Source organism: Anabrus simplex, chromosome 1 (assembly GCF_040414725.1).
Source record: "Anabrus simplex isolate iqAnaSimp1 chromosome 1, ASM4041472v1, whole genome shotgun sequence".
Lineage (NCBI taxonomy): Eukaryota > Metazoa > Arthropoda > Insecta > Orthoptera > Tettigoniidae > Anabrus > Anabrus simplex.
In genome coordinates, this window is record NC_090265.1 from 158623601 (window position 1) to 158646839 (window position 23239).

Genomic DNA, 23239 nt, shown 5'->3' on the forward strand with positions numbered 1-23239 from the left:
GCTAGTATGGGTTTAGCTGTTACGAATACATTCTTCAAGCATAAGGCTATTCACCGCTACACATGGGAGGATAGGGGTACCAGATCCATAATAGACTATATCTTAACAGACTTCGAATTCAGGAAATCTGTTAGGAATGTACGAGTTTTCCGGGGATTTTTCGATAATACAGACCACTATCTGATCTGTAGTGAACTAAGTATCTCTAGGCCTAAGGTAGAGAAAGTGAAATCAGTCTGCAAACGAATAAGGGTAGAAAATCTCCAGGACGAGGAAATAAGACGGAAGTACATGGATATGATTAGTGAGAAGTTTCGAACAGTAGACAGTAAGCAGGTTCAGGATATAGAAAGTGAATGGGTGGCATACAGGGATACTGTAGTAGAAACAGCAAGGGAATGCCTAGGAACAACTGTGTGTAAAGATGGGAAAAGGCGAACATCTTGGTGGAATGATGAAGTGAGAGCAGCTTGTAAACGTAAAACGAAGGCTTATCAGAAATGGCTCCAAACAAGGGCCGAGGCAGACAGGGAGTTGCATATAGATGAAAGAAACAGAGCGAAACAAATAGTTGTTGAATCCAAAAAGAAGTCATGGGAAGATTTTGGTAACAACCTGGAAAGGCTAGGTCAAGCAGCAGGGAAACCTTTCTGGACAGTAATAAAGAATCTTAGGAAGGGAGGGAAAAAGGAAATGAACAGTGTTTTGAGTAATTCAGGTGAACTCATAATAGATCCCAGGGAATCACTGGAGAGGTGGAGGGAATATTTTGAACATCTTCTCAATGTAAAAGGAAATCATCCTGGTGGTGTTGTGAACAGCCAAGCTCATGGGGAGGAGGAAAATGATGTTGGTGAAATTATGCTTGAGGAAGTGGAAAGGATGTAAATAAACTCCATTGTCATAAGGCAGCAGGAATAGATGAAATTAGACCTGAAATGGTGAAGTATAGTGGGAAGGCAGGGATGAAATGGCTTCATAGAGTAGTAAAGTTAGCGTGGAGTGTTAGTAAGGTACCTTCAGATTGGGCAAAAGCTGTAATTGCCCCTATCTATAAGCAAGGGAACAGGAAGGATTGGAACAACTATCGAGGTATCTCACTGATTAGTATACCAGGCAAAGTATTCACTGGCATCTTGGAAGGGAGGGTGCGATCAGTCGTTGAAAGGAAGTTGGATGAAAACCAGTGTGGTTTCAGACCACAGAGAGGCTGTCAGGATCAGATTTTCAGTATGCGCCAGGTAATTGAAAAATGCTACGAGAGGAATAAGCAGTTGTGTTTATGTTTCGTAGATCTAGACAAAGCATATGACAGGGTACCGAGGGAAAAGATGTTCGCCATACTGGGGGACTATGGAATTAAAGGCAGATTATTAAAAGCAATCAAAGGCATTTATGTTGACAATTGGGCTTCAGTGAGAATTGATGGTAGAATGAGTTCTTGGTTCAGGGTACTTACAGGGGTTAGACAAGGCTGTAATCTTTCACCTTTGCTGTTTGTAGTTTACATGGATCATCTGCTGAAAGGTATAAAATGGCAGGGAGGGATTCAGTTTGGTGGAAATGTAGTAAGCAGTTTGGCCTATGCTGACGACTTGGTCTTAATGGCAGATTGTGCCGAAAGCCTACAGTCTAATATCGTGGAACTTGAAAATAGGTGCAATGAGTATGGTATGAAAATTAGCCTCTCGAAGACTAAATTGATGTCAGTAGGTAAGAAATTCAACAGAATTGAATGTCAGATTGGTATTACAAAGCTAGAACAGGTCGATAATTTCAAATATTTAGGTTGTGTGTTCTCCCAGGATGGTAATATAGTAAGTGAGATTGAATCAAGGTGTCGTAAAGCTAATGCAGTGAGCTCGCAGCTGCGATCAACAGTATTCTGTAAGAAGGAAGTCAGCTCTCAGTCGAAACTACCTTTACATCGGTCTGTTTTCAGACCAACTTTGCTTTACGGGAGCGAAAGCTGGGTGGACTCAGGATATCTTATTCATAAGTTAGAAGTAACAGACATGAAAGTAGCAAGAATGATTGCTGGTACAAACAGATGAGAACAATGGCAGGAGGGTACTCGGAATGAGGAGATAAAGGCTAATTTAGGAATGAACTCGATGGATGAAGCTGTACGCATAAACCGGCTTAGGTGGTGGGGTCATGTGAGGCGAATGGAGGGGGATAGGTTACCTAGGAGAATAATGGACTCTGCTATGGAGGGTAAGAGAAGTAGAGGTAGACCAAGACGAAGATAGTTAGACTCGGTTTCTAACGATTTAAAGATAAGAGGTATAGAACTAAATGAGGCCACAACACTAGTTGCAAATCGAGGATTGTGGCGACGTTTAGTAAATTCACAGAGGCTTGCAGACTGAACGCTGAAAGGCATAACAGTCTATAATGATAATGTATGAATGTATGTATAATAATAATAATAATAATAATAATAATAATAATAATAATAATAATAATAATAATAATAATAATAATAATAATAATGGTTTTACCGAGCTCGATAGCTGCAGTCGCTTAAGTGCGGCCAGTATCCAGTATTCGGGAGATAGCAGGTTCGAACCCCACTGTCGGCAGCCCTGAAAATGGTTTTCCGTGGTTTCCCATTTTCACACCAGGCAAATTCTGGGGCTGTACCTTAATTAAGGCCACGGCCGCTTCCTTCCCACTCCTAGCCCTTCCATGTCCCATAGTCGCCATAGGACCTATCTGTGTCGGTGCGACGTAAAGCAACTAGCAAAAACAAAAATTATGGTTTTACATCCCACTAACTATTTTTAGGGGTTTTGGAGAGGCTGATGTGCCACAATTTGGTCCCGCATTACTTGAACGTTCCGATAACATGAGACTGACGTATTTGATTACCTTCGTATACTACCGGTCAGTGCCAGGAAATTTGGGCTTAGAAATTTAAATTTTCAATCATTCATTGTCAATATAACTTCAGACAACACAATGTTATACAAACAATTACATGAAATAAACATGCTTAGACTCGAACTAATATAAAATAAAAATTCACATTCTTTTAATTACGTATAGTAATAGTTATTTGTAAATTCTTACCATTCAAACTCTTGTATGCTTACGGAGGTTCTTCACTTATAGGTAATTGCCTATTTTCTTAGTGCGATGGAAACTCATGCAATAATTCACTTTCATGTACTATAATTTATTATGAATTCCACTGTATTTAGTGTCTTTTTCCTCTATAGTAATCTCGTGTGGTTATTGCTAGCCCGGTGTAGCCCTCGTGGGGCAGACCCTCCAGCGTGGGTGAGTGGAAACTGCGGCGTATGGGGAAGTGAGTGTTAATATGGTGGATGATAGTAGTGTGTGCGATATGTGAGTTGCAGGAATGTTGGGGACAGAACAAACATCTAGTACCCGAGACGATGAAACTAACCGTTTAAACTCCCTCGACCAGGCCGGGAATCTAACACAAGGCTCCGGGTACTGAAGACGAAAATTCTGAGCACTCAGCTATCGAATGGGATATTGTGTTTAACCCGCCATCGGTATCGTTGTTAGGTAGCCCCTAACAAAAACATTCCTTATTAAGAAAAGTTTTTTGGTTTGAATCATCGCGTAACGAAGGAAAACATGTGACTCATAAACTCATTTGAGAATACCTGGAGTTTGAAAAGTTTGAGTCTTAAACCAAAAAACTTTTCTTAATAAGGAATGTTTTTGTTAGGGGCTACCTAACAACGATACCGATGGCGGGTTAATAAAGAGAATGTTTCTGTTGCTTGGCTCATCTGTCCATAAACTGGTTTGCTGCAGCTCTCTATGCCACCCTGTCCTGTGGTAATTCTCATTTCTACATAACTACTATTATTATTCTTTTTTACCGCTTTCCCCCCACATCTGTGGGGTTGCCGGTGCGAACTGTGTTTCACATGTGGTTCTGGCCCTGTTTTACGGCCGGATGCCCTTCCTGACGCAAAACCTATGTAGGGATATAATCACTATTGCGTGTTTCTGCGGTGGTTGGTAGTGTAGTGTGATGTCTGAATATGAAGAGAAAAGTGTTGGGACACCCAGTCTCCGGGCCAGAAGAATTCATCGGAGGCGATTAAAATCCCCGACCTGGCTGGGAATCGAACCTGGGACTCTCTGACCGTAGGCCTCAACGCTGACCATTCAGCCAACGAGTCGGACTCCTACATAACTACTATATCCTACATTAATCTGTTTGTCATATTCATACCTTGGTCTACCCCTGCTGTTTTCAACGCCTACATCTCCCTCAAAAACCAACTGAACAAGTCCTGGGTGTCTTAAGATGTGTCCTATCATTCTATCTCTTCTTCTGGTCAAATTTTGACAAATAGGTCTCCTCTCACCAGTTCGCTTAGGTATCTCTTCATTCGTCATTCGATCTACCCATTTCAAATTCAGCATTCTCCTGTAATACCATATTTCAAAAGCTTATATTGTATTTATTTCTAAGCTAGGTATCGTCCATGTTTCACTTCCAAACAATGCAACGTTACAGACGAAAGTCTTCAAAAATGTCTAATTCCTAGATCAACGTTCGAAGTGAGCATATTTCTTTTCTTAAGGAAGGTATTCCTTGCTTGTGTTAGTCTACATTTTATGTCCTCCTTACTTCTGCCATCATTAGTTACATCTGCTTCCTACCGGGCGAGTGGGTCGTGCGATTAGGGGCGTGTAGTTATGAGCTTGCATCCTGGAGATAGTGGGTTCGAATCCCACTGTCGGCAGCCCTGAAGATGATTTTCCGTGATTTCCTTCATTAAGGCCACGGCTGCTTCCTTCCCTCTCCTAGGCCTTTCCTATCCCACCGTCGCCATAACACCTATCTGCGTCGCTGCGACGTAAAACAAATTCTATAAAAGAATAAAGAATCATTTAAGACATTTCCTAATCTAATATTTCCTGCATCACCTGACTTCGTTCAAATGCACTCCATTACTTTTGTTTCGGATTTATTTATTTTTATCTTGTACTCCTTCTCCAAGACTGTATCCATATCATTCACCAATTTCTACAGATCTCCCGCGGACTCAGATAAAAACATAATATCATCGGCAAATCTCAGAGTTTTGATTTCCTATCCCTGGATTGTGATTCCTTTATAAAATTCCTCTGATTTCCTTTATCTCCTGTTCTACATACATGAAAAGGAGAGGGGACAAACTGCATCCTTGTCTCAGTCCTTTCTGAATTGCTGCTTGCTTTTTCATAGCCTTCGATTTGTATCACAGGAGACTGATTTTTTGTACAGATTGTAGATAATTCTCTTTTCTCGGTATCTGACCCTGGCCACCTTCAGAATCTCAAATAACTTGATCCTATCAACATTTCCGAATGCATTTTCTAGAGCTACGAATGCCATGTACTTCGGCTTGTCTTTCTTAAATCGCCTAAGATCAGACGTAAAGTCAGGATTGTTTCATGTGTTCCTACATTTCTTCAGAATCCAAACTGATCTTCTCCCAACTCAACTTCGACTTTTCTTTCCATTCTTCTGTAAATAATATTAAACTAATAGTGCGGTAGTTTTCACACTTGCCAGCACCTGCTTTCTTGGGAACAAACCGAAAAAGGCGCCCGTGCTCTGTCATATGCGGAACTCATTACGGCACGGCATAGTAAATGAAGTATGCGTTCGATGCGGATCTGGTGGTGGGGTCATGTGAGGTGAATAAAAGGAGATAGGTAACCTGGGAGAATAACAGACTCGACCATGGAGGGTAATTAGAGCAAATGTATACCCAGAAGACTCGGTCAATGGAAGCAGAGGAGACCACTGGTGCTATTCGCAAATTACGGGAGCGCTTAGTGCTTTCACGTGGATTTGCGAACTGAAAACATTGAACTTTAAAAGGCACAGTAGTCTACAATGAAAATCGAAAATTTATAATCAGAGCAATATCCCTATAGATACTAATTAATGGCGTGTGGCCTCCGGAGAGCCCTGGTGCAGGTCTTTTGACTTGACGACTTATAGGTGACCTGCGCGTCTGCTAGAAAGAGACCCCACCTATAACGAAGTTTCTAATGATTAAGACGCCATACACACCCTGCCCCGAACCATTGGAATTAACCAATGAAACTGACATCTCCGATCTAGCCGGGAATCGAACCCGGCAACCTTTGGACCAAAGGCCAGCCGCCTAAGCATTTAGCCATGGAGCCGGGACGTGGAAATACTGAAAAGTAACAATAGTCCGGCTGCATGACTAAATGGTTAGCGTCGTAGTCTTCGGTTTAGGGAGCCGTGGGTTCGATTCCTGGCCAGGGCGAGGATTTTAACTCTGTAGTTTCCTCTGGCTCGAGGATTTGGGTATTTGAGTTCGTCTTAATACACATCTCTTCATCCACACACAATACACCACACTACCTTTTGCTTTTTGCTAGTGGCTTTATGTCGCACCGATACAGATAGGTCTTATGGCGACGATGGGATGGGAAAGGCCTACGAGTTGGAAGGAAGCGGCCGTGGCCTTCATTAAAATACAGCCCCGGCATTTGCCTGGTGTGAAAATGAGAAACCACGGAAAACCATCTTCAGGGCTGCCGACAGTGGGATTCTAACCCATTATTTCCCGGCTGCAAGCTGACAGCCGCGCGCCTATCACCGCTCGGCCAACTCGCCCGATCACCACACTGCCAAACCAAACTGCATGACCCAAAAGAGCACCGACGGGGCATGGCGTTGCTCAGCAGCCCGAAAGCCTGTAGATTACGAGGTGTCGTGTTGTCGGCATGACGAATTCTCTCGGCTGTTATCTTGGCTTTCTAAACCGGGGCCGTTATTCTGGGTTTCCTAGACCGGGGCTGCTATCTCACCGTCACGTAACTCCTCAGTTGTAATCACGTAGGCTGAGTGGACCTACAGTAGAACCAGCTGGGAGATCCGGGTAAAAGTCTCTGACTTGGCCGTGAATCGAACCCGAGACCTCCGGGTAAGAGGCAGGTACGCTACCCCTGCACCGCGGGGCCAGCCACCACACTGCCAACTACCACGGAAACACGCATTAATGAATATATTCCCGCACATAAAGTTAGCATCGGGAAGGGCATCCACCTGTAAAAATGGACCAAATTCACACAAACTTCCGATCCCAAGACATTGGGAAAAATGTCAAGAAGCAGAAGAAGAAGAAGAAGAAGAATGAAACTAAATGTTAATGGAAAATAGTAAATTATATCTACATCATGTTGAAATTACTTTAGAAGACGACATGGAAATCAGTAATAAGCAAGTTGATTTACGTCGGACCGACACAGATAGGTTTTATGATGAGGAAGTGGCCGTGGCCTTAATTAAGGTACAGCCCCAGCATTTTCCTGTGTGAAAATGAGAAAGCACGGAAAACCACCTTCAGGGCTGCCGACGGTGGGATTCGAACCCATCATTTCCCGAATGCAGCTCATAACCGTGCGATCCTAACCGCACGGCCAACTCACCCGGTAGTCAGTTTTTGAGGGAAGTGCAGGAGGTAAGAACTGTAGAGGTAAACCAAGGCATGAATATGAAGGTAAGGTAAGGGTGTATTCTGCCCGAAAGCAGGTTCGAACCTCCGCAGAGGTGTGCCTGAGCCGGAGTTTACGTACGGTAGGGTGGCAAGTTCCTTTCCGCTCCTCCATTCCCTTACCCCCCCACCAACAGCGCGTGGCAACCCATCCAAATCTTGACACGCCCAATGTTGCTTAAGTTCGGAGATATCACAGGATCCGGTGTTTCAACACGGCTACGGCCGTTGGCACATTATTATGACAAACAGGCAAAATTTGATTTGGTATGCAGTAATTACGTAGAAATGAAAAAGCTAGCACAATATAAGGTGACATGAAGGGCTGCATCAAAACAGTATATGGATTGATGACCCCAAGTAACAACAACAACAATAGATAATCGTAATAGTTCTTATATCTGAGCCCAGTCGTCACGGCAGGAAAATGTAAATAGACGGCTCTGTTTCACAAGCACGTCGCTATATCAAAACCATTGAAGGAAATATTAATTTTCATATTAAAGTTTGCAAGGACAGGTGTGTTATTTTCAGGTAGAGAAGGTCGACCGTGAAGTACCGTACTTTCGGCATTTACTAAAGGAAGAGTGAGGCGGGGGAGGAGGGGGGAAGACCATGCCGTCACGCGAGTACGAGCGACCGGCCGGCGCGGCGCTCAGTGTGGCACGATGCGCTGGCGATGCCGGGTGTACTGTTACAAGGAGTATTAGTGCTGGTGTGTGTGGTGTTTGCTGTCGCGGACCACGTGGTGGAACACAGTGTTCAGGGCGAGGAGGCCTACTGGGCGGCACTCAGCCTAACTTCTAACATGGGTGAGTCCCAGCTTCTTCTTATACCTTTCAGTGTTCAGTCTGCAAGTCTCTGTGTGACATAATCATTGCCTTCTCAGAAAGGCGGCCGCGGTTCGAATCCCGGTCATTGCACGTGGGAATTTTGAAATTAAAAGCAACGTTCCTGTGGTTCGGATTCCGTGTAAAAGCTGGAGGTCCCGTGGCTATAATCACTATGTCACGTAAAACTACAAGCTTGCTTTTCTTCTGTGTGTGAGAGTACAACTAGCACTAGCATTGGGTTCTCTTGGATTGTTTACATCTAGATCTTCCTATGCTTCTCTTACCCTCCATGGTTTAGCTCAATATTCTCTCAGCTGATATGAATGACACAGTCTGTAAGTCGTTGTTCTTCTGTTCCAAAATAGCGGATTTGATCCGTGTTGAAGGTTTTTCGCACGTTAGGAACTCCTGCGGGTCAGTTTCCGACATTCGAGCGTCTATTTACATTAAGGAGTGAGTGAGTGAGTGAGTAACATTAAATTCGAGCGTCTCTCAAAATCTATGGCAATCGGAGGTGCGGTACGTTAACAACAATAACACGGTATTATTATTTCTTCGTTCTGCCCGACTAAAAAACGCGATTTAACTTACTTAGCTGATGTCGTTGTCTTTTTATTCTCCCAGAATCTCTTCATCTTCTCGCTGTGGCTTTTCTTGCAATCATCCGAGCATGTTTTATTGGTGGTGGTGCTTGAATGGTGTGAAAAGCAATCATTGTCAACTAATTAGATGTGTTTAATACAATGTCATCTATGATACCTGTTTGCTAAAGATTTATTTCAACTTCGAGTAACCAATTGTTTTTAACTTTATTATTATTATTACTATTATTATTATTATTATTATTATTATTATTATTATTATTATTATTATTATTATTATTATAACTGAACTGAGTGGCTCAGATGGTAAAGCGCTGGCTTTATGAGGCCTGTTGAGGCGCGATCCCGGTTAAGTCCGGTGGTATTTGAAGGTGCTCAAATATATGCACATACCGACATGTAAAATTAAAACCTGCGAAACAAAATTCCGGCGCCTCGACGTTTCAGAAAACTGTAAATAGTAGTTAGTGTGACGGAAGATTTGTACATTTATTAGTATCCATTCACTTCAGAGAAGTCTCTGCCGAAGGTGGTCCATACGCAAGCTTTATTAATCGAATTCATTATTAATTTACCTTTCCTATCATCAGTGTGAAAGCTCTTGTCATAGTCTCCATCTGTAACGACAATGTTTCTTCCTACCTGCATTCCTTTTAAAATGAATAAGATATCCCGAGTTCAACTTTTCGCTCCCATTTCAAAATAGACCGATGTAATGATAGTACAGAACATACCGTAGATGCCAACAGCGTTGTTATATTTTGATTCGATTTTTCCTTTGTCTTTTACCATCCATGGAGAAAATGGTTATCGAAATGGTGAAAAAAACATGATGCTCTAATATCATCAGGCCGTAAGAAAAATGGTCGAATAGAGTGTCATAAACCCTCAACACGATCACTCTTATGAGTGGGGGAAAGATAAAACAATATTGTTAAAAGCCCGGCTTCGAATGCGTTGAATAGCCTACAGGGCTGTCCAACCTTTTAACCTGCTGGGTTGCACCTGTCTCTTGGCTATGGAGACGCGGGTGCTGTTTAATAATAATAATGTATGTTGGGTATTCAGCCCGAAGGCTGGTTTGATCCCCTGCAGCTCCGCCAACAGCTGTCATAAATAGCCTAGGCGTCACTGAAGAGGTGTACTAGGAAAATGAGGAGTGAGGTAGTTTCCCGTTGCTTTCCTCACCAAGCCAGCCGCTGCTATTACATATCAGTCTGCCAAGCCCACTGATATGCAGGCACCAACTGACCCTATGAGCGATATCTTCACACCATTCATAACAGGGACTGGCTGCATAAGCAATGGTATTACTAGCATCACTCGTACCTCAGTCACTTTCATATTGTCAAAGCCAAGGATGAGGCTGAGACAGGTCAATGAAAGTAACAAATTTGATATAGCCAATACCAGAAGACATAGTGCACTGTAAACACTATATCTCGCCAGCAAGGGCATAATAATAATAATAATAATAATAATAATAATAATAATAATAATAATAATAATAATAATAATAATAATAATAATAATAATAATAATAATAATATTGTAGGAACATGTAGGGTAATATTGAATGAATATATTAAATATATTATATTTAAATTTTAAAAATATCGTACTTGTATATTTAGTGTGAAATCTTTCATCGCATTTCTGCTTAAAGTGAAAGAACAGTATTTCTCCTCACATTCACTAGCAAAACTGTAGGTTTGTAACCATTTAATCATCATTAGAATAACTGTATAAAATAATAATGCGATGTATAATTTTCGCAGTCAATGTGAATCGAGGCCGTACAAATTCAATTTTTCATTGAGTATAAATAAAGTTTAAATCGGCTTCTTGTCACACTACAATCCAAATTCAAGTGAAGACTCCGTGACACTACCTGTTCCACTGCCATGAACAGCAGGTTTTCTGTAAGAGTATTGAGAAATTACTAATGAAACATTCACAGTGTGATCGTGGAAAATATCACCGTGCTGGAAGAAAAAATGTGGTGACCTATACTTCGTATCCACTTCATCCCCCAGCCTTTCTCCACAACGACTCACACTCAGTATACAGAGCGGTCACAATACACAGTGTGTGGTCTGTAGAATGAGTAGGCTACAGCTAAAACGAAAAAGAGAAAGACGTGAGTCACAATTGTGGGAATGTAAGGGAAAGAAATTACCATTTCTTGTATGTTAAAAAACAATCGCAAACCTTCACTTACGGTACAATTAAATCTGCGCTTGGAGGGCTTGAAAAGTATACCAGGGGCGCCGCTTTGCGTTAATATCACCGTACTGGAAGAAGAAATATGGTGACCTATACTATCCTACGCCCCTAAAACTTATCAGCAATAATAATGCACTGACTGATTATTGCTGTTAACTGAGGTGCGCTCTGCTTCTTCTGTTGCCACTCACAACCGCTAGGTGTGCTAGGTGGTATTACTTTGTTTTGCAAGTTGCTTTACGTCGCACCGACACAGATAGGTTTATGGCGACGATGGGAAAGGAAAGGGCTAGAAGTGGGAAGGAAGCGACCGTGGCCTTATTTAAGGTGCAGCCCCAGCATTTGCCTGGTGTGAAAAAAGGGCAAACCACGGAAAACCATGTTCAGGACTGCCGACAGTGGGGCTCGAACCCACTATGTTCCTGGTGGTATTACTGCTGTTAAAAACTGACCCTTCCACGACGGGTACACAACGGCTAGTCTCCTTCATGATCTTTTTTTCAAATTTATTGAGGTAGGCACTTAATATACACTTCGCCCAATTTTACAGCCGGATGCCCTTCCTGACACCAACCCCATGTGCAGGGATGTATTCACTGTTGCGTGTTTTGTGGAGATTGTTAGTGTGGCATGTTGTATGCATATGGAGGGAAATGTAAGATAAACACAAACACCCAGTCCACGATCCAGAGGAATTAACAATACGCAGTTAAAATCCGATCTGACCGGGAATCGAACCTGGGGTACTCTGAGCCGAAGGCCGGTACACTGATCATTCAACCAAGGAAGTGGACTCAACTCCTAGTATGTATTACATTAATTTACATTTACAACTGATCTGCTATCGCGGAACAATTTCAACGAAGTTGGAAATGTATCGGACATTTCCCTTGGTAAATTATTCCAGTCCCTGATTCATCTTCCTATGAACGAGTGAAAATCCACAGCCTGTTTCCAGCCATTCGACCGGGTCAGGAATGGAGTGAATGAAGCCCCATCTAGCGGCGAGGATAGGAACTGTGCCGGCCGCCGAAGCCTGTCGCACTCCTCTGGGGCAATGATTAATGAATGGCAGGTGAAATGAAATGATAATGGAGAGTGTTGCTGAAATGAAAGATGACAGGGAAAACGGGAGAACCCGGAGAGAAACCTGTCCCACCTCCGCTTGGTCCAGCACAAATCTCACATGGAGTGACCGGGATCTGAACTACAGAACACAGCGGTGAGAGGTCGGGGCGCTGCCGCCTGAGCCACGGAGGCTCCTATGACCGAGTACTTACGCCAATTAGTCCTCTTGAATTCCAACTTTAACTTCATATTATGATCCCTACTTTTAGAAATTCCACTCAAGCTTATTAATCTACTAATGTCATTCTACGCCATCTCTCCATAGACAGCTCGAAACACACCGCTTAGTCGAGCAGCTCTGCTTATTCCCAAGTCTTCCCAGCCCAAAGATTGTAACATTTTTGTAACACTATTTGTTTGTTTGTTTGTTTGTTTGTTTGAAATCGACCAGAACAAATCGTGCGGCTTTCCTCTGGATCTTTTCCAGTGAATCGCGTAATCCTGGCGTGGATCGCATACACTATCATCAAACTCTAATTAGGGTCTTACCAGTGACTAATATCCCCCTCCCTTACACCCCTTCTACAACCCCTAAATACCCGTGTATCCATATGAAGAGATCTGTACCCTTTATTTTACAATCCCTTTCATGTGATTACCCCAATGTGGATCTTTCCTAGGTACTTAGAGAAGTCCCCACGAGGTACATTCACTCCTTCAACATAGTAGTTAAAATTGAAGGGTCTTTTTCCTCTTTCAGTTCCTGTTCTCTGTCCAGAAATATTTCAAAGAATAGCAGGCCTTGGAAGCTGCAATTTTGCACATAGGTAGCACTTAACCCGCCAAGTTGAAGGAATACTTGGTGACTGAAAATACACACAGGGGTATCAACAAAGGGGGTTTTAGGAAAAAAGTCTGAAATTGTGAGAAGGGTCCTCTCGGTTGTCGTATTGATTTACCTTTCACGCTCAAAATACGACAGTTCCCAGTAAATAATAATAATAATAATAATAATAATAATAATAATGATAATGATAATAATAATAATAATAATAATAATAATAATAATAATAATAATAATATTAATAATAATAATGACCCGATGGTATTACAGGCTTGACGGGCCTTGGGCTACCTGTAGATTACGAGATGTCACATGGTCAAAGCAGCGAATCCTCTTGGCCATTATTCTTGGCTTTCTAGACCGAGATTACCATTTCGCCCTCAGACAGCTCCTCAATTGTTCTCACATAAGATGAATGGGCTTCGAACCAGCCCTTATATCACAGTAAAAATCCCTGACCTGACTGGGAATCGAACTCTGAGCCTCCACGTAAGAGGCAGGCTCGCTACTGTAGCCTGTGGGGCTGGTCTTACGACTACTACTATTACTACAACTACTACTACTACTACTACTACCAATAATAATAATAATAATAATAATAATAATAATAATAATAATAATAATAATAATATGTGTATTACGATTCTGCTTCTACTATTGACCCAGAGAGACGCTGGAGTGGTGGAAATGAGTTCTAGAAACGTATTTCTTAACGGACTAGTAAATTGACACCTACCTGTAACATTAAAACGTTCTTAAATGAGCCATTTATTTCCAAAGTGTTGTAAGTCCAAAATTACCGGTTTTAGACTAACGTTAAGAAACACTTCTATAGAGAGTCTCTCCTTTACTGACAAAGTGGTGTACGTTCTGGTTCATTATTATGTGCTTGGGCGCAGCACAAATTCGGCGCACCGAACACAACAGTGGTGCGTTGAAGGATATGTTCAGGGAACGTGATCTTTTACCGTAACAACATTACAGCGTGTTCTACCGTGAAGTGCAAAAGTGCACATACAAGGCTTTTTATGACAATCATTGTTATTACGTCTTGTGCCTTGTCCACTATGAATGAAGTTGTAGGTGAAAACAACAGACGGAGAGAGAGAGAGAGAGAGAGAGAGAGAGAGAGAGAGAGAGCCGGGTGGTTATACGAAAAAATGTTGCTAAGTGGAAGAGTGACCATTCAAAAAATAAAAGAAAATGTGTTATTGTTAGTCTAAAAGTCTTGCATCCGGGAGATAGTAGGTTCGAATCCCACTATCGGCAGCCCTGAAAATGGTTTTCCGTGGTTTCCCATTTTCACACCAGGCAAATGCTGGGGCTGTACCTTAATTAAGGCCACGGCCGTTTCCTTCCAACTCCTAGGCCTTTCCAATCCCATCGTCGCCATAAGACCTATCTGTGTCGGAGCGACGTAAAGCCCCTAGCAAAAAAAAAAAAAAGTCTAAAAGTATTTCAATAGTCAACTGCCTCTGCGGTGAGTACTCGCTAATTAAAAAGAATGCGTTATTAGCAGAAAAGATCAGTATTTCAACGATTTAGTTTGCTAATGGATATGAAAACGAAAACCTACAACCTGTTTTCTAGTCTTTGACCGGGTCAGAGATGTAATGAATGAACCAGATATAGGCTATTATTACAATGGGGTCGCCACTCCCAAGGTGATATCAATGACTGATAAATGCTATGAAATGATAATGGAGAGTGTTGCTGGAATGAAAGATGACAGGGAAAACCGGAGTACCCGGAGAAAAGCCTGTCTCGCCTTCGCTTTGTCCAAGCACAAATCTCACATGGAGTGACCGGGATTTGAACCACGGTATCCAGCGGTGAGAGGCCGATGCGCTGCCGTCTGAGCCACAGAGGCTCTGTCATATGAATATACAGTATAGGCTTAATACATTGAGTTATATTATTTTTTATTTTCAGAGATTTTGAACACGTGGTCAAAGATTAATTTAATTAAATATGATTAAACGGTTTAAATTACCGAGCGAGTGGCTGCGCGGTTTGGGTCAGGTAGCTGTCAGCCTGTACTGGGGAGATGGTGGGCTCCAAACCCACTGTCGGCAGCACTGAAGATGGTTTTCCATGGTTTCCCATTTTCACACCAGGCAAATACTGGGGCTGTGCCTTAATCAAGGCCATTTTCTGCCTCTTCGTCACCGTAAGACCTATTTGTATCGTTGCGACGTAAAGAAAATTGAAAACAGAAAACTGTTTACAATGTTTTAAATATGTGGTTAAGGAATGCCTAATCGTCGATATTGTCATTTTTTACTTAAATTGTTTACATTTTTGTTGGTACGGTATTTCGAAGATTGATAGATAGTTAAAAAGTGGAGAAATTAAATATTTTTCAACGTGTGTTAACCAGAGACTTAGGAAACTTTTGACAAGCCGTGACCTTTCCATTTCACTACGGACACGAGTACTCCGGTGCTACGTTTTCAGCATTCTGTTATACGGCGTTGAGGCATGGACACTGACTGAGACCATGTGCAAGAGATTGCAAGCATTTGAAATGTGGACGTACCGAAGGATGCTGAAGATACCTTGGACAGCTAAAATGACCAATATAGACGTTTTGCACCGTATGAACAAGGAACCAGAAATTCTCACTACCATCAAGAGAAGGAAACTAGAATACTTTGGTCATATGATGCGGAACTCTAAATACCACCTTCTGCAAGTAATTCTCGAAGGGAAAATTAATGGAAAACGTGGTCCGGGGAGAAGTAGGACATCATGGCTCGGCAACTTGAGCCAGTGGTTTGGGGTGACAAAGCTTACTCTGTTCAGAACAGCTATGAACAAACAACAGATCATGCTACTGATCGCCAACGTTCTGCGAGGACATGGCACATGAAGAAGAAGAAGAAGAAGTTAACCAGTTCATTTTGAGGTCTAAAATGCCAAAATATTCGTTGAAACAATTAAGCTACATACTGTATTTCTGCTTTCTTGTATTTACAAATAGTATTAAGCTAATTATTGTCACAAAAATTTATTTGAATAATGGAATTGAAAATGTGTCGATTTTTGTTTAGAAAACCACTTAAAAATCTCAGCTATATATTTCCCATTTTACAGTGATGCCAGCCACAAACATTTAAATAGTAGTATCTCAGAGCAAAAAATGGGAAATTAATGGCGCAAATGGGTCCCGAATGAGTACTGGGTAGATACTGTAAGTCGAGGGCCTATTCAACTCCGCTATCCAACTGGTCAAGGGTAAAGTTAAAAATTGTTCTGCTGAAACTCTCTTGATGCGTTAGTGACATTATGGTAATTTATCTAGTCTTGTATTTCCCTATAATTCGAACAATCCATCTGGTGGAACATAACTGGTAATGTTCCCAATAGAACGAAGTCCGTCGGAGGAAGTTGAATTTTTAAAGTACGGAAAATGGTCCATTTGGCAGTCCATGTAGTACGATGTGGGCATGTAAAGGATGTCTCATGGTACAATGGCTGTTTACCGCGCAAAATAAAGTAAAACTCAGCCATAGGTCGTTCAAAGAGTTCTGGTCTGCGCCATCTGGTAGAGAAAAACGAAACGTCCAAATTGGCACACAGGCAACTTGAATAGGTTTAAAACGAAATACCTGCACACGATAGCAGAGGCCGTAAGATTATTATTATTATTATTATTATTATTATTTCGATTAATTTATGAAATTGACCATCATCATCATATTCTAAGAGATGTTTTTTTGCTATTTGTTTTACGTCGCACCGACGCAGATAGGTCTTATGACGATGATGGGATAGGAAAGGCCTAGGAATGGGAAGGAAGCGGCCGTGGCCTTAGTTAAGGAACAGCCCCAGCATTTGCCTGGTGTGAAAATGGGAAACCATGGAAAAACCATCTTCAGGGCTGCTGATAGTGGGGTTTGAACCCGATGCAAGCTCACAGCTGCGCGCTCCTAACCGCACGGCCAACTTGCCCGATATTCTTGTCGCTGCAGCCATATATGTCTTTCTTGAGCCAGACTTTTCAACTCAGTGCACGTCTTGCAGTTCATCCTCAGAAACATGTTCTTGAAATAAGACACTCTGGGTCGTCCTCTTCCTCTTTTCCCGGCAATTATTCCTTCATTCATGTTACAAAGGAACTCCTCATGCCGCAGAATGTGACCAATAAATTGTATTTTCCGTTTTCCGTTTTTCAACTTCAGTTACCAGACTCCATTTTTCTCCAGTCCCTCCAAGAACTTCCGTATTGCTCTTCATTTCAATTATTTAAACTTATCCTCTGCATTCTACTCCAGATCCACATTTCAATTGCCTCTAGTCTTTTTCTTTCCTGCTCTCCTAATGCCCAGCTTTCGCAAACGTACAGAAACACGTTTCATACCAAGGTTCTTGCAAAGGCCTTCCGAGTTTGAATATCTATATGTTTGTTGGCCAGCAGATGCTTTTTATCTTCGAAGGCTGTCTTTGCCGTTGCTATCTTTTTCGTGCCTTCTGATATGCTCCCATTATCACCCGTAATTAGGTAGCAAAACTGTTTCACTTGTTCAATTTTATCAGGGTCAATTCTGATGTATGTTATAGGTGTTCTCTTAGATTTATATATTGTCATGGTTTTTGTTTCCCTTGCATTAATTTTGAGGTTCCATTTGGCTAAAGTTTCTGTTAGTATGTTGATCATTCTCTGCATACTTTTGCCTGTTTCTGTTAGTATCGCAATATCATCAATAAATTTTATACATTGTACTTGTTTACCATTAATTTTGATCCCTTCGATGAACATATTGAAGAGATAAAGAGGGAGTGATCATCCTTGCCTATGTTCTCTTCTTACTTCGGCATTTCTCTGTTCTCATTGATTTCAAAATCAGTGTTCTGCATTCTGTATAAATTTCGTATGAGTTTTCTGTCCTTCCAATCAATTCCTGCTTTTCTTCATGGTAAGGAAAAGCTGTTTCCAGTCGATTCGGTCGAAAGCTTTCTCTAAGTCGATGAAGGTCACGTATACTTTCCTATTCTTCTCAAGTGTTCCCTCCAGCATTACACGTAATGCCAGAATTGCTTCCCTAGTATCCCTCCCTGATCGAAATCCAAACTGGTCATTATCGATATAGTGTTCTAACTTTCCTTTAATTCTATTCTTGATGATGTTGAGCAGTATTTTTGAAGCATGAGACAGGAGATAATAGTTCCGTAATCTGACCAGTCCGTGGCATTCCTCTTTTTCGGTTGCAACAGTTCTGCTTTAACTGAAGTCAGGAGGAACTATGCCATTCTCATAGCAATTTGATACCTGCTGAAAAAGGCAACGTTTCTTCACCCGAGTGTTTAAGAAGTTTTGCCGGAATGTTATCTGGACCGGTTGCTTTCTTTTCCCGGAGACTGGGTAGTGCTTCATTACACTCGGAAGGTGTGATTGAGGGTCCCTTCCTACATTCCTCTATCTCGTGTTCTTTTCCAATGTAGCTGGTTGTACTCCTTACATAATTTCCTTCGTAGGTTTCCAATGCATTATTTCCAACGATCACAAATTTCTTCACTGTTAAACAGGAGGTTTCCCATTTTATCTTTGACTATGGAGCTTCTGGATTTTGGTTTGTAGGGTTCTGATATTGAAATATGCCTTTTCCACTTGTCCTCTGATCATGTATTTTTCTATAATCTCACTTGTTTCCTTCCAGTTATCCTTTGCTTCGCGACATTTTGTTGCGATCTGATTTCTAATTACTTTGTACCTTTCTTTATTCCACACTCCCCTTATTCCTTTCACGAATAAGGTTTATGATTCCATGACTCATCCATTATTGCAGTTAAAATAAAGAAAAGAAAACAGACAACATGGCTCAGAAGTATCGTACCAACGCTGCTATTATTTGATTCGTGACCGATACATGCGGGTTTAAAAAGGGAAATATTTGTCCCTATGATTCAGATTCTATGTATAATTGCGGGTCCATAGCCCATTATTTAACAGTCTCTTGAACAGCAGGCTTGTTTTCTTGTTTTAAAATATATTTTATTTCTAGTTTGGTCATTGAATAACCATCCCAATGCACTGGTTAGCCTAGTAACTACTGTGATGTGGGTAACAAAATTGTATCTCGACGCTGCGTAGAGATTTTTAAGAACCCCGCAGTGAGTAGTTCAGGAGCTACCTTACACTGATGTTGGATATATTCCATAAATAATCCAGCAGGTTATTTACCTAGCATTGACAACCCTATGGTGTAGGCCTAGCGTGCCTACATCCTACCTGGAGACTTTGGGTTTGTTTCTAGACTAAACCAGAGAGTTCAGTTCTGGAGCGAGGCCATTAGTAAATTTAGGCGTGACATTCTGAGAATATATTCACAAAGTATAGATATTTTGTATGAAGCTATTTCTTAAAAATGCATTTTCTCAACATTTTCAACCACCATCTAACCCCATTAAGAGCCATGACTGAAATATTGTGATTTTTGACATAAAAATAATTTTAAAAATAGAATTATCAATTTCTCTTAAAAGTACCCCAACTCTTACTCTTTGAAATCCCGTCATCAGCTTTGCCCTAACGCAATTTTTTACAGCTCTAAATTCCACATTCAAAGGGTAGTAGTGCTGCGTGTGTAGAGCAAGCCCGCGCCCCATTCTCTGTCGCTGTCAGACGACAAGAAACTAAAACTTTCCAGCTCTTTGCCTTGTATAAACTGCTCCTTGAGACCGAGTTCTTATGCACAGGCGTTAGAAAAAGTTCTGCATTTTATCATCAGTTTATCCTAAAATAGCACTAAACTAAATTTTTGTTTTATTTATGAATAATCAAAAATTGAAAAATTGTTGTTTGAGTCATCAGTCCATAGACTGGTTTGATGCAGCTCTCCATGCCACCCTATCCTGTGCTCTTTTCATTTCTACGTAGCTATTGCATCCTACATCTGCTCTAATCTGCTTGTCATATTCATACCTTGGTCTACCCCTACCGTTCTTACCACCTACACTTCCTTCAAAAACCAACTGAACAAGTCCTGGGTGTCTTAAGATGTGTCCTATCATTCTATCTCTTCTTCTCGTCAAATTTAGCCAAATCGATCTCCTCTCACCAATTCGATTCAGTATCACTTCATTCGTGATTCGATATATCCATCTCACCTTCAGCATTCTTCTGTAACACCACATTTCAAAAGCTTCTATTCTCTTTCTTTCTGAGCTAGTTATCGTCCATGCTTCACTTCCATACAATGCCACGCTCCACACGAAGGTCTTCAAAAACATCTAATTCCGATATCAATGTTTGAAGTGAGCAAATTTCTTTTCTTAAGAAAGCTCTTCCTTGCTTGTGCTAGTCTGCATTTTATATCCTCCTTACTTCTGCCATCGTTAGTTATTTTACTACCCAAGTAACAATATTCATCTACTTCCTTTAAGGCTTCATTTCCTAATCTAATATTTCCTACATCACCTGCCTTCATTCGACTGCACTCCATTACTTTTGTTTTGGACTTATTTATTTTCATCTTGTACCCCTTACCCAAGACTTTATCCATACCATTCAGCAACTTCTCGAGATCAAAAAATCAAAAATCAAAATCTCTTTATTTGCAAATGAGGTGTCTACCTCGGTGGCAAATGGTACACTAAAATACATTATTGTCAAGCACTAAATTTTAAATTAACAGGAGACGAAGAAAATTTTCCTAGAATACAATATTATACAATTTACGCTAATAATTTTTTTTTAAACACACACATCATCCTTAATAAATTTATATTGTTTACAAAATTCTACTTATAATAACTTACAAACATAGTCAACTCATATACAGTACGGTATGTGAAATTACTTCTAATAATACTATACAACTGGTATAAGATTAAAATTAACACTGAATTTATTTACATATTTATATTTTACCCATTTTGGAACCTAAGTAGCATAACGACCTGCTGCGTCTTAACCAGAGCCCCTTTTGCCACCACTTTTCAGAGTTCCTGAAGGGCCTTCACAGCTACCGTAGCGGTCCCAGGGCCCTCGAAGTCCCCACTGTACTTCACCCCTACAGGCAGTCCCCTACTTGGGCTGTCCAAACTCCTTAGTCCAGGGGATGGAATTAATTTAATCACACACATTTATTATTTACAATATCCTGCACTGGTCGAATGCCCTCTAACATTTAATTTATTATCTCTGTTGCTGTTTATTCTCTTCTTGAATAGCTGTACAGATTTTGGAAAAGGATCAAACACTACCCCTGGTAAACTGTTCCACTCCTTCACGCCCTTCCCAATGAAAGAAAATTTACCCCAATCGCTTCTGCTAAAATTCCTTCTAATTTTGTACTTGTGGTCAGTTCTACCAATATAATTATTTTCCAACCGAAGCCTCTCACGGATATCTTCCCATGCTTCTTCTCCTGTATAGGCTCTATATAATCCTATAAGTGTAGTTTTCTCTCTTCTCTTACTTAAAGTTTCCCACCCAAGTTCCTTTAACATTTCTGATACACTACTCTTTCTCCTGAAATCCCCTGTTACAAACCTTGCTGCTTTCCTCTGCACACCATCTAGTTCTTTTATTAGGTATTCTTGGTGAGGATCCCAAACACTGTTTGCATATTCCAATAATGGACGAACCATACTTAAGTAACTTTTTTCTTTTAATTCTTTGTTGCATCCTTTAAGTAGTCTCATTATGACATGTAACGATCTGTATGCTTTCCCAACAATGTCATCAACATGACCCTTCCAGTGCAAATTACTTTCAAATCTCACACCTAAGTATTTGCACTTGCCATCTTTTGGGATAACTACCTCATCCAAAGTATATTCAAATTCAGTTTTAAAGCTCCTGTTTGTAAATGTTGTAACAGTTGATTTGCCTCCATTAATCTTCATATTATTTTCTTCAACCCATTCTTGGATACTGTCAAGGTCCCTTTGTAATTCTGAACAATCCTCAATGTTATTTATTTCCCTATAAACAATTATGTCATCTGCATACAATCTTATTTTCGATGTTATATTGTTCCCTAAATCATTTGCGTATATTAAGAAAAGTAACGGACCGATTATACTACCCTGTGCAATTCCCTTCCAGACTTTCTCTTCCTGTGATATATTATTTCCTACTTTGACTTTCTGAACCCTTGAATTTAAAAATGTTCTTATCCAACGTATAACCCTTACATCCAATCATATTCCCTCCAATTTCTTTAATAATATTCCATGTTCCACTCTATCAAAGGCTTTGGAAAGATCTATGGCTATGCAATCTAACTGGCCTCCTGAATCTAACTGATCTGATATGTCCTGCTGAAATCCCACCAGTTGTGCCTCGCAAGAAAATTTCTTTCTAAATCCATACTGGCTCCTCATGAACCAATTTTTATCATCACATATCCCTCTGATGTACTTTGCTATTAAACTCTCCAGTATTTTACAAACTATACTGGTCAGGCTGATTGGTCTGTAGTTCTCTGGTTTCCTTTTATCACCCTTTCCTTTATAAATTGGTATTATTATAGATTCCTTCAATTCCTTTGGTATCACACTATTATTTATGATATAGTCAAAGAGAAATTTTAAATAAGGCACTATAAACCACCCCATTGTCTTTAATACCTCCCCAGTAATTTTATCACTTCCTGCTGCTTTTCCTTGCTGAAGCAGTTGGATTTCTCTGAAAATCTGGAGATCTTCTGCAGTCTCAGATAAAATAACAATATCATCGGCAAATCTCAAGATTTTGATTTCCTCTCCTTGGACTGTGATTCCCTTTCCAAATTTCTCTTTGATTTCCTTTACTGCCTGTTCTATGTAAACATTCAAAAGGAAAGGGGACAAACTGCAGCCTTGCCTCACTCCTTTCTGGATTGCTGCTTCTTTTTCAAAGCCCTCGATTCTTATCACTGCAGACTGATTTTTATACAGATTGTAGATAATTCTTCGTTCTCGGTATCTGATCCCTATCATCTTCAGAATCATAAATAGCTTAGTCCAATCAACATTATCGAATGCCTTTTCTAGATCTACGAATGCCATGTACGTGGGCTTGTCCTTCTTGATTCGATCCTCTAAGATCAGACGTAAAGTCAGGATTGCTTCACGTGTTCCTACATTTCTTCTGAAGCCAAATTGATCTTCTCCCAACTCAGCTTCAACTTGATTTTCCATTCTTCTGTAAATAATACG

At 40.7% G+C, this 23239-nt stretch overlaps 1 protein-coding gene across 2 annotated transcripts in view; it reads left to right on the top strand.

Annotated features, from left to right (window-relative positions):
* The first annotated feature begins 8187 nt into the window (after positions 1–8187).
* LOC136863372 (uncharacterized) overlaps positions 8188–23239 on the top strand; it is a 444827-nt gene continuing 429775 nt past the window's right edge. Inside the window, exon 1 of one of the 2 annotated variants that reach the window (XM_067139784.2) lies at positions 8188–8329. Coding sequence is in view for 1 of the 2 variants with exons in the window: in XM_067139776.2 (XP_066995877.1) it covers positions 8197–8329 (133 nt within the window). In the remaining variant the exon portion in view is untranslated. The remainder of the gene's footprint in view (positions 8330–23239) is intronic. The other variant, XM_067139776.2, reaches the window with a different exon arrangement.